The sequence below is a fragment of the Malania oleifera genome, chromosome 10 (assembly GCF_029873635.1).
Source record: "Malania oleifera isolate guangnan ecotype guangnan chromosome 10, ASM2987363v1, whole genome shotgun sequence".
NCBI classification, from domain to species: Eukaryota; Viridiplantae; Streptophyta; class Magnoliopsida; order Santalales; family Ximeniaceae; genus Malania; species Malania oleifera.
The window spans coordinates 514833-527665 of NC_080426.1; the positions used below are offsets into that span (position 1 = coordinate 514833).

A 12833-nucleotide genomic window follows, 5' to 3' on the forward strand; every position below is an offset into this window, starting at 1 on the left:
TTCTTCTTTGTTTCTCTTCTCTTCTTCTTGTTCTCTTAATTCTCCTATAATTGGCTCAACTCTCTAATTTCTGAATTCTGTTGCTATCTCCTTTACTTGCAGCCATCTCTTCCCAGAAATTCCTCCAATCTTCCGTTCTCTTCTTCTTTTCTTCTTCATTCTTCCTTCTTGTCTTCTCTCTCTATTTCTCTTCCATCATTTTCTATCTGAATCTTCTCTGTTCTGAAATTTCATTTAAAAAAAAAAAAAAAACGAAAAGCAGTTCTGTAGTTTCTGCACAAGTTCCAAAATTCCAATTGTGTCTCATTTTTCAGAACCCTAATTTCTATCCTAGATTTTACAACATTACCCACACTCACAAAAACAGAGCCCTACGTAACCCTACCCTGAAGTTTCTTCGTCGTTCAACCATCAGAGGACTCCCACACACTGGAAAAATATTTTTCAGCCGTTGGTCCTTTGAAACTCTAGCTTCCTAATCTTTCTCATCATGCGACAACCATCACTACAATCCTCACTACCTGATCTACCCTTGCCTGGAGTTTCATTGCCTGAGGAGCCTTGCCAGCAGTGCACGTATCCCACATGCCGGCGGCCTGTGAGTGGGAAACTTCCTATAGTGTTTTGCTATTTCAAGTCTATGCAAAAAATTGCCTTATTCACGAGATTTTTGATTTTATCCACGATATTTTGAACTGCAAGGAGATATTTTAATTTTATATACAATATATTGCAAGTAATCATGATAATTTGCTATGAGAAGCAAGAAATTGATGTTGCGAGCATCAAAAAGCAGGTTTTATTGCTGCATTTGTGAGTTCTGCTAGTGAGTTTGTTTCATTTTTGCATGATACTCAAGATTAAAGGTGTCTTGAAGATTGTTCTTAAATAATTGAAAGTGAAATTTGTGATTTGCTTCATGGTGATCAATGTTTAATTGTCTGCAAAGGTGGAGTTGTTTTCCGATAGGGTACAAAACATGGAAAATGCCTTGGAGATTATTATTGGTGCTTTGAATAGGCTAACAACTGAAGTTGCAGCCTTAGGTAAAAGGCATATGCAATCTCCAACCAAACAAGATGGTGGAATAGCTGCTCTCCCTCATATGCTTTTGAGTTGTGTGAAGGCCGAAATAATCATTTGAGTAAGGGAATTAACTAGAAGTCTCAAATTTTAATGGATGGTTCTCCTAATGAATTTGATGATTGGGTGTATTCTTTGGAGTGCTATTTCTGATGGTATGACATTAATGAGGCTAGAAAGTTGTACTTTCTGAATCAAAAATTGAAGGGAACTGCTCAGATTTGGTGGATTAAACAATGAGAGATCTTTAGGAGGAGGAGATTTGGTGAGATTACACTGTGGAATGAGATGAAGTGAGCCATGCTTGTGCCTCCCAATTATTAGCAGCGTGTTAATCTACAACTCTTTGATTTGGAGCGAGAAGAAAAGGCAATGATGGAGTACACTAGTAGATTCTATCATTTGGTACTCATGCTGATACAAAATGGGAAGAGGATGTTATGATAGCTTTGTACAGGAAAGGGTTGAAGCCAGCTATTGCCTCCAATCTTGCTGCATGTTTTGTCTCATTACATTTGGAAATGCAACATAGGTTGCCACTCAAATTGAAGAGGATATGCAACACAATCCTCCTCAAGCTACATCGGCCTTTCGGTTTGAGAAGAGTACTAGTGGAGTTGTATGAGAGAAAACAGTCAAGCAATTGAGAAAGTGTAAATATGTATATAATTGAAAGAGGGCAAGTTGGGTCATTTATGACATGATTTTCAATTTCCACCAATTATAGAGGGCTATTGGCTATACAGGAGAAAAAGGTAGGGGTGGGTGTTGTATTGGTATGTCAAAACTCATTAAATTGTGGATGATCTCATGATTGGTGGTGGTGTATCTAAATATGTCGAAAACTGGCAAAGAAATCAAAAGCCCCTGCCTAATGCCATTGAAGGAGGGACAACTCAGAGTTTGTGAGGATGTGACACCTTCATCCCATTCACATGCACGTTGTTCCTCGGCCATGCATTCCTGTGGATATTTTTTTCTTTTAACAACTCAGCCTTCTCAGGTATGTACACTGCATACTTATAACACAAAAGACCCTTGCTTTTGAAGCTGTCCAGAGAGGGGAGAAATCTGTTTTGTTGAAGACATCTGCTGTATTTATCAATAGCGGACAACTACAAGACACTCTGCACAACCCTCGTCTGTATTCTCCTGTCTCAAACCAGCCCCAATTGAAGAAAACTTGACCAGTCAGCATATTAAAAAGTTGCGCATAGAAAATCAGTTCAGAGAGATATTTCAAGGTGAACTTGAGGGATTTGAGAGAAGGAAATAGAGAGGGAGACAAGAAGAAAAAGAGTTGAGTGCAGTGCAAACAATTGAGTTGTGAGAGTGATTTAAATGTTAGATTTGATTATAAATTTAAATGTTTAATTAGGGTCAGAAATTCCCAGCTATGTAATAGTGAATTGCGAGAGTGATACTGTCTTTCAAGAGAGAAATTCAGCTGTGATAAAAAAGGAAATGGAAAGGAGAGTTTTGTGAGAGTGATTTGCAACAAAATAAGAGAGAGACAGACTATTGTTACATGGTCAAATTGCATGCTGTGAGAGAGAAGGAAATGAAAAGGAGAGTTTTGTGGAGAGTGATCAACAAAATAAAAGAGACATGCTGTTGTTGCAAGATCAAAATGCAATTTGTTTTTTATGGGTCAAAATTATCATTACTTAAATTTCTAGCCAATAGCATGTAAGGAAGAAAGATCTTAGTCAATCAAAAATTAAATTTAGAATTTAAAAATTCAAAAATCTGAAGAAATAGGATTTGAGGTTTGGAGGATTTTGAAGCAAGTACGACCTCTTTTAAGGTATAGTATAAATATACTAATCTAAGATAATATTATAAAAATAATAGCCATGATCAAGTAATATATTATATTAACTCAGACAATATGACAAAAATGATATAGCCATGATACTTGTTAGCAAATTAGAGTAAGAAAAGTATTAATTAGTAACATGTTTAAGGTAAAAACGAGAAGTTTTTTTTTATAGTATTATTATTATTATTATTTTTGTTGTTGTTGTTGTTATTATTATTATTATTTATTATTTATTACAAAATAATGGTCATGATCACCTATTAGTTAATTAGAATAAAAAATAATTGGTAACATGTTTTAGTTCAACACCGGTAGTTTTTTTTTAATATTTTTTAAACTTATTATTATATTATTATGATGTTATAAGGACTTAGGGTGCAAACAAAAATTTTGAAAGAGGTAGAAACATGTTTTGATTTTAATAATTTCAATTGATAAATTGTGTTAACTTAGTGCGCATTTTATTTACATGTGTGTGTGTGTGTGTGTGTAATATACTTGGTAAATGTAGCTTCCAAACCAAGTTGGTTGGCATGTTGGTAGATCACATGGATGGATTTTACATGGTCGCGGGTTCAATTCAAGTAGGCAGCAATAATTCACGTTTATTTTCTCTTTTTTCTGATGAGGTGCTGGACAGCCTGAGTTGACCCTGGTTCAGGCAAGGTCAAACCAGTTTCGACCGGTTCAGCCAGGTCAAGGCCAGTTCAAGGCAAATCTGGGTTTGTAATTTTGACTGGACCAGCGTGGCCACCAGTTCCAGTTGAACCCAGTCAGAACATTTGGTCCGGTCCGAGTTTAAAACCCATGTACTATAGAATCCCATGGTTGATTTGGATTGTTTTCCTCAGCGTCATTATTTCTATTCGAATTTTAGTGGATTGCTAATATCAAATGCATATTTGAGTTTTGGGATTGAGATCAGCACATCATTGCATAGTATCAATTACCTAATATTTGCTATTGTCATTTGTTATTGTTTAAACACTGGTATGGTCTTGCATGTTCTCCAACCAGAAATTGTGTGAACCAGAATGTTTGTTATCAAACAATTCTCAGTCCTCTTAAAGGATTTGTTCCATTTGATTTTGTTGAGAATGATATGGAAATGAAATGAGGGAAAAAGCTTCCTATCTTAAGCATTTGGAAGCTTCTATTTTTCAAATCTTTAACACTGGCCTAGGAAGCAAGCCAGATGTTAATTAGATTTTGCATCAATTAAACATAAGGCTAGACTAATTTTCATTATCATTCCTAAAACTAAACATTTTTTTTCCCATTTTGGTATTTCTGCGCTGTTTTTCAGTTTTCCTTTTTCCAGATTTTCTAGTTGGTTGAGGACGACTCCTCGTCCTCCAATCATGATTCATGTACTCCATTTCTCTGGTCTAATTAAATTGTCTTCTTTTTCTATCAAAAACAAGAACATTTGTTATTAGCATCACAAGAGAAATTATATAATGGTCTTGTCGGGGTTATATGCTGGTTGGCTAATCATATGATGATCTAGCTCTGACATTTTGATCATCTACATCTTACTGCCAACACCTCTCATGGAATGATGTTAAGTGGCTCTCTCTTTCTCTGGGTTTGATAGAGAGGATTGAGAGCAGGCAATCCCCCGAATTAAGCACATAGTAGGTTACTGTGCCCACATGCACAATTATTCATTGCTCGATTGGTGTTTTGTGTGCAGTGTTAATTTTAGCTCGTTTTATTTTTTGTTTTTCCTCGTTTTTCTTTAGTCTTTTAGTTGCCCCTTTGTGCTTTTTATCTGGATTTTCCAGACTTTGTAAAGGAAATGTCTTACTCTCCTAGCTGTATATTCTTATTCCATTAATGAATTCTTCTTTTATTATCTGGAAAACAATTTTTCTGGTGTTTTGTTCCTGATTAGTGCCCCAGTGCACTATTGTTTCTTCATGTTATCTAAAATTTACTGTTTCAAGCTTAAATGATTAACTAGTCATGATCCTCTGCTCATGTCAATATTTATTGACAACTGCGGTGCTCAAAAGTTGAAACGAGGAGTAAATCTCGGTTGTAATTGGAGTAGTTTGGTTTCTATCTCTCATTGAAATTTATTTTGCAGGTTTGAGTCAATCACCTTCCGAAGAACAAAAGAGTCCACCAATAAGCAGAATGATATGCAGCAAATGACTGGATTGGTTGAGGCTATAATAGTTGAAGTCAAAGACAGGGAGAAGATTGGTGGGTCTTATCTTAATTCTGATGCAATTTGTTGCAACCCAGATCTTGCAAAGGATGGTTCATGTAAAGTTGGAGAGGTTATCATCCGCCAAGACCCAGATAATCCTAGCTGGCCAAAACGAATTCAGACATTTTTCGAAGGGAAAAATGAAGAGGCTAATATGGTGCTTCAAACTGTTGAGATCAATAGTACTGGGATGTACTATCTTTATTTTATGTTTTGTGATCCTGAACTGAAGGGAACCTTAATTAATGGAAGAACAGTTTGGAGAAACCCAGAAGGATATTTACCTGGTAAGATGGCACCAATGATGACATTTTTTGGTTTCATGTCCTTGGCATACCTTGTTCTAGGTCTCATATGGTTTCTTCGGTTTGTACAATATTGGAAAGATATAATACAATTGCACTATCACATTACTGCTGTTATTGGTCTTGGAATGTGTGAAATGGCTCTTTGGTACTTCGAATATGCCAATTTCAATTCCACTGGAAGCAGGCCAATGGGAATCACCTTGTGGGCAGTTACCTTCAGTGCTGTCAAGAAGACAGTCTCTCGCCTTCTTCTTTTAGTGGTTTCTATGGGCTATGGCGTTGTGCGGCCAACCCTAGGTGGTATAACCTCAAAAGTACTCCTCCTTGGTGTGTTATATTTTGCGGCTTCAGAAGCACTGGAGCTTATTGAGCATTTGGGGAATATCAATGACTTTTCTGGGAAAGCAAAGCTCTTTCTGGTGCTTCCTGTTGCTTTATTGGATGCTTGCTTTATTCTTTGGATTTTTTCATCACTATCTAAAACTTTGGAGAAGCTTCAGGTAATTTTATTGTTTCATTGCCAACTCTTACCAAGCTCTAACAGGGTAGCATTGGCTTGGTTAGTTGTATCCTGCAGTTCTTAGCTCTTAAGAAACTTATTGGGAAGAAAACTATATAGCTGTTACGAAATGGGAATTATTCATTATGCTTAATATCAACGGTGGAGCCATATATATGTATATATGTACCAATGTTTTAAAAAGCTCAATCAAGGTTCGCCTCAAGGCAAGGCAAGCCTAAAACGCATTGTGGCTCAAAAGGCTAACAGCTTACAAGCTAAGGCTTACACGTTAGTACAGAAGGCACACCTTTTACGCATTTTTAGTTGAGGCTTTCCCATTTTGGGCGTGTGAATCTCAAGTTAAATTTGGTTAGAAAATTTTAGCTTCGTGAGTTGATTTCTAAAACTCTTGAACCTCAACCTTCCAAAAATAATTGAGAGTTATATCTTTGATCTTGAACTTTGTAATGTTATAAATATCTCGTCATGATTTATGTAATGAATTCAAGTAGCAATTTTTGAATGCCCAACATGGAGTTTGCAAATAATGTTGATTTTTTTTAACTTTATATTTGTGATTTTCTTAATTTTTCTTTATTTGTAAAATATATGTAATTTATTTACATATTTTATCTAAAAATAAATTTCTCGAAAGGCTTGCGTCCCAAGGCCTTTAAGGTTTACGCCTCGCCTTTTAGGGGTTAGAATGCCTCGCCTTACACTTTCGCCTTATAAAACATTGATATGTACACACACACACACACAACAGCAACAACAGGAACAACAAGCCAAGCCTCAAGTCCCACTAGGTGGGGTTGGCTACATTAATCCTTTTCCGCCAATTTACATGATCCATGTATACACATGCACACACGCACAAACATTGATATCCATGTTAAAAAATGTTGCCTTTTGCTCCTTTCTAGTTGTGGCTTGCGCATTTGGATGTGCGAGTGTTCAGTTAGATTTGGCTAGGATAAATTGATCAGAACACACCTGTTTTAGCCAATATGTACTCTTAAACTTGTAATCACGTGGTATTACCTTAAAAAGTTCTGAAAGTGAAAGGCAAAACAAGTACTAGGAATCAGAAATAGAAACAGAAACAGAAACTAGAAACTGAATACCAGCCTCTGGTTATTTTCCTAAAACTGAAACCAAAACCCGATTGAATGCATATTCATTTTTGCCTTTGGATTAGATAATAGTTAATTATCATACCTCCTTATAAGTTACCATATCATTGAGATATCCCCAGTTTGACTGGAAGAAAGACAGAGAAACCATCCAGGCCAGGCACTTTATTCCCATTGCAATCTCCAAAGGCTTGAAGGATTTCTGCTTCTACAAAAGGTCTCTCTTGCCACTCCACAGTGGAAGAATCGAGAGATATAATGTTGATATCATTCACCACAGGTCTCCTGTCTTTGGATTCAGAGTAGAGGATTATGAACTCACAGATGCTGTTTTGGTTTCCTCTTCCTCTGTACAGTGTATTCCCCAATATCAATGCTGGAAATGGTATTCAATCTGCGATGGGCATTTACTGTCCAATGGAAGCATCTAGTATTCTGGTTGCCTTCTTTAAGCCATAAGGCTCTAGATTTTTGTCTCCAAAAAATCTCTTCAAGGCTAGTAATAAAATATAACCTCGACAACCACTGGGTTGAGACTAAAGTCCATAGCTTCAATGTGATTATTGGGGGCTGGAACCCGAGCAAGGTCATTGACAGCAATCTGTGGATTTGGGGGGGTTTCTGTTTCCAAGTTGTTCTCTACCTCAGGGTTCTGCAGAGGGGTCTCCGAAACAGTCTTACCTTCTCTGCTGTCTTGGCCAGACCTTCATGGAGTTTTAAGGACCTGAAAGAGTTAGTCTGGGAGGGCAAAGGGAAGAGCCTCCAAGTTAGAGTTGCTCAGACCCACCTCAAGGCCCACCCCAATATCGGCAAAGGAGAAGTGTTTGTGCCTGACAGTCTTTGGCCCAGAGGTTTACCATATCATTTTTCATCTTCAAGGTCTAAGTAATTTAAAAGTACCAATATTAGGCCTTATTATCTACCATTTAGAAATAGATTAAAGTCTTATCCAATTGAAATATTATTAGAATAATAAAATATTCAGAATAATACAAATCAAAACAAATTATTATAAAAAATGGAAAGCAATTTAATAATTCAAACTTACTTGTTAGTATTGAAGAATAATACTATACAGCAACAACAAAACCAAGCCTATGTCCCACTAAGTGGGGTCGGCTATATGAATCATTTTCCGCCAATTTATGCGATTGAAGAATAATACTATCATATATGAAAATTGAAAATTGTTGAAAATATTTTTTTTATGATTTTTCATTTTAGATATATTTTTTTTAAAAATTATTTTAATTTTTATTCACTAAAAAAATGTATTTAATCAACAAAAGTGAATTTTGAATATTAAAAGTATTGTAGCAACCTGTTGCAACAACCAAAAACCTGCAACAAAAACTAAAAACCAACAGTGTAGACAAATGCATTGCAATTGCAATTGATACCAAACAGCCTCTAAACTTTTCCCAAGCAATTGAGATTTGTAGCATTGATCATAAAAATAATTTGAACTTTGTAATTCCTTAGATACGTCGCATTGATTTACTTAATGAATTCAAATTAGTATTCTTACAATGACCAACTAGGAGTTTATAAATTATATTTGATTTCCTTTCAAAATTTTCTCTGTAATTTTCTTTATCTTTAAAAATTTATGTAGTTTATTTACATTTTTATGTAAAAAGATAAAACTCTTGACTTACACCTTAGTCCAAGTTGGCATCTCACCTTAGAAGAGCTAAAAGGTCTTGCCTTTTGTCTTCACCTTTCAAAACATTGCAAATGACTTTTCTTTCTTTGCTTCTTGACTTATGAATAATATTATTATTCTTCTCTCTTTTTTTGTCCCCTCCGCCCACCCCCTTCTTATAGTAGGGCAGTTCAAGGAATCTATAAATTTTTTCCAAGGACCCAAAGATGGGTGGATGGGTGGGTGCAGGGTGATATGGTTTCTTGGATTTGGAGGGAGAGGGGGCGCAAGTGTCGCATACAAGTAATGGATAAAGTGAAGTTTGAGAGACAAGAACACAGCAATCCTTACTAACTCAAATTTCCATGCTGGCAAATGAAGTGTGGATGATGCAAGAATGCTGGCACCATTCACTTGGAGATCCTAGTGCGAGGTAACGTAAGAATGTACGTATTCTAAAGAAAATATGATTTGGAGAGAGAAAGTCACAAGCAAAAGTGACAGCCAAAAACTTGTTCAATGAGGCGAAAGGGTATTTGTTGCATTCAGGGTGTGATCATCCTGTAATGGAAGGAGGCTTTGCGAGGCATGACCAATTGGAGAAAAGCTCTTAAGTAGCTTAATAACGCAATGATATATGCCAAGAAGTAGAATGGGCAAAGGACACACATCGTGGACTACACGTGGTGGACACTTGAGGAAAGTTCAAGGAGCTGAGACACCCTTAACGGACCTTGTTTTAAGCTCACCAAGCCAAATGTCTCTTTGGCATCTTGAATTCAGGATTAAATAGGGATCTTGCCACATGTCCTATGATTAATCTCGCACACAGCTGTTCCAATTCCCTACAATGTTCCCCAAATTCTTGATTTCTTATTCCACAAAAAAAAAGATAAACAAATAATAATAATCATAATAATAATAATAATTTTTTATATAAAAAAGAAGCTATATTAGATAGAAACAAAGGAAGATATGTCGTGCGGGGGCAAGGAGTCCACCAAATAATAATAATAATCATAGTCATCATTATAAAATGAAGATAGCCTGCAATCATATGGCGCATTAAACTTATTACTAATAATACATGCATTTGCCCCCTGTAACAATGGATGGTAAGTGAAGTATTGTTACTTTAATTGTGAGTAAATAGGAGATTAATCTATAATTCATAAGATCAATGAAGGGCCACCTACTATATGCGTGCCATTGTGCGTGGAAATACCTGGTAAGCAATGCCTGGTTTAAAATGTGCAATAATTTTTCTTCTCAACTTAGTCAAGTGTTCTTGCTTATGGCCTGTTATATGAACTCCTTTTGACCATAAGCCCTTTCTATGGTCATAACTCTTGTCAAATGAAATGTTAGCTTGTTTTATCTTACGATATAAACCTATGTCTGCCTAATAGCCGTTCTTTTTGCTCTATAGAATGTCAAACAATGCATTCATTACTATGTGCTCTGTTAAACCTTGATATACATTGTTGGCCCACAACCTAATAGCTTAAGTTTTTAGGTAAAATGGTAATCTAACATGGTATTTGAGCTGATTACTAGGAGGTCCTAGGTTCTAGTCTTGTTGCCTGCATTTATTGTGTCATTTAAAAAAATTTATTGTATTCCCTGTAATGGGTGTTATCATTGTGTGTTTATCTTCCCATGTGCTATCAGACTGCACTTGCAGGGGACTGTTAAAGCTTGATATACATTGTTGCCCACAACCTAATAGCTTAAGTTTTTAGGTAAAGTGGTAACCTAACACAATTGATGTTTGTTCAAAAAGCTTTTTCGTGTTAATGACAACAATTACATCTTATGAAGAACTCCTAAGATTGTGGCTTTTTCTGCCAATGATAGTGGATGATCCTTTAGCTTACTCTATTGTATCAGAATACATATCTTTTTGTGTTGGATGCAAATTGAACTTATTCTCTCTTCATGTATTTTCCCCATAGATACGGAGGAGCATGGCTAAACTTGAGCTTTATAGAAAATTCACCAATTCCCTTGCAGCATCTGTACTCCTCTCTGTTGCTTGGATTGGGTATGAGGTAGTCCCTTCTCCCCTTTCCTCCTGCCTCTGACATCGATAATTTTACTACTAGAAAATTTTCTTTTATGCCTAGAAAAAAATTAAAAAGGAAATTTTCTTTTACCATGCCGTAGTAGGTATAAATCATAAATTTCATAATGGATACTGAGTATTCACTTAGTTGACTTGCCTCTGAACATGCACTCTTTTCCTTCGGAAATCAGAAAGCCAATATCCATTTGCCCCCTTCTCCCCACAACAACCAAAAAAAAAAAAAAAAGAAAAAAAAGAAAACCGTCTCCTAAAACTTTTGGGTAGGCATGCCAAGATGTTACTGCTCTAATATGAGTTCTTAAGTTTAAAACTCTTTTTAAGTTTTTCTTTCAGCTGGATACTTATTACTATTGATATTTATTTTATTTGTTTTCTGTTTTTTAGTTGTACTTCAATGCAACTGACCCTCTTAGTGAACTGTGGAGAAGAGCCTGGATTATCCCAGCATTCTGGACTTCGCTTGCATACTTGCTCCTGGCTGTGATATGCGTTCTATTGGCTCCTTCACATAACCCAACTAGGTATTTTTCTGAACTTTACCTCTTTTCAGCCTGTTAATTACTGAATTTGTTTCAGATTGCATTTGCTTCTAGCTTAGCCCTTTGATATTGAGGGGCCATTATTATAAATGGTGGATGAAGTTACTCCTTTAAAGGATGTACAATTGACAGATGCATGGAAGCTTGTTCCTAAATAGTTCTTATGATTATGCCACCCTTTATTGTGAAAAAACATTATTATATATAGTACAATTATCACATGTTGTACATGACGATGAGAATGTATTAAATATAATGTATTATTTTAATTTTATAATGTGAATGCTTATCAAACAGCTTGAAAAAAATTAGATAGTTTTAGTATAGTTTATACGCTTTTCAAATAAAATAAAAAATTAAGAATATTTTGTAAATAATCTTATAAATTGAAGTACTAATACTCTATATTATTTACAGAAAATTTGCGCATTATATCTTCTTTAAAGTAGCTAAATATATGACTATTCTAAATTAGAATTTGGAAACAGCTGTCTAAGATACCTACCTAATTCTAAACCAAAAATTTTAAATTTCTTCATATGATTGAATAGCTCTACGCCTCTACCTTGTATAAAATTTATGTGATCAAATTTTTTTGTGATCATCATCGTATTATTGAAGGTAGTGTTTTGTGATGCATGTGTACATGCAGTATTTTTCTCATGTGCATTGCATGTGAAATTTTCAACATGCAGCCTTGACTACATAAGGCTCCCAGACCATTTTAGAAGTCTAGGGAGGGCATGATGTACACAGCCTTACCTACATTTGAAGAGGTTGTTTCCATGACTTGAACTTGTAACTTTCAAGTTTAAGTGTAACACCCTTGTCATTGGGCCAGGGGTGAGGAAGATAGGTGGTTGTGGCAAATGGTGCTTGTTAGAGGTTTTTATTATTGTTTGTGTTTTAGTATGTTAATATGTGAGAGTTGAGGGTATTATTGTCATTAGAATGTATTTGATTTGTATTATAGATAGAGGGAGAGACCTACAAGTTAGGTCATTCATTTAATCAAAATCTGAGCATGGTATCAAAGCGATCCAACCTAAACCCTGTCATACTTCGCTATTGCTGGAAAACACCTTCCTGTTGCTGCCCTTCTCAGATCCACCTTCACCCTTCATTATTTCACAAAACCAACCATTCAGCCAAAAACAGAACCCTCCGAAGCCTACCCCCCACAAAACCCCATTGCCAGCAAGTACCCCATGTGCTGCAATGCCCGGCCAACTACTGGCAGTGCTAATCCCACGCACTGGCACGTGAGAGAGTTTCCAGATACCTTGTTTCCCCCCACCCCTTCTGCCATGTTCTAATTCCTTCTCTAGACCATGTTATCAAGCTGTGGGGCATGTTTTTGGCTCAAAGATCCAACCTTTTTCGACCATGCACTCATGGTAACCCCTTAGTTGTTGTTCAGTGTTCATTAAGGCTTATTTGTGAGTTTCTTGGAGCAGTGGCAGTGTTTGTGAGTTGAGTTGTGAGGCTGTGGCA

At 36.0% G+C, this 12833-nt stretch overlaps 1 protein-coding gene across 6 annotated transcripts in view; it reads left to right on the forward strand.

The window, feature by feature from the left end:
• The window catches only part of LOC131165497 (uncharacterized), a 43264-nt gene that overhangs the window by 23055 nt on the left and 7376 nt on the right, over window positions 1-12833 (forward strand). For 4 of the 6 annotated variants that reach the window (XR_009139586.1, XR_009139587.1, XM_058123371.1 and 1 more), the window contains 3 exons: window positions 4998-5931; window positions 10670-10765; window positions 11185-11321. Coding sequence is in view for 4 of the 6 variants with exons in the window: in XM_058123371.1 (XP_057979354.1) it covers window positions 4998-5931; window positions 10670-10765; window positions 11185-11321 (1167 nt within the window). In the remaining 2 variants the exon portion in view is untranslated. The remainder of the gene's footprint in view (window positions 1-4997; window positions 5932-10669; window positions 10766-11184; window positions 11322-12833) is intronic. The other 2 variants (XM_058123374.1, XM_058123373.1) reach the window with 1 other exon arrangement.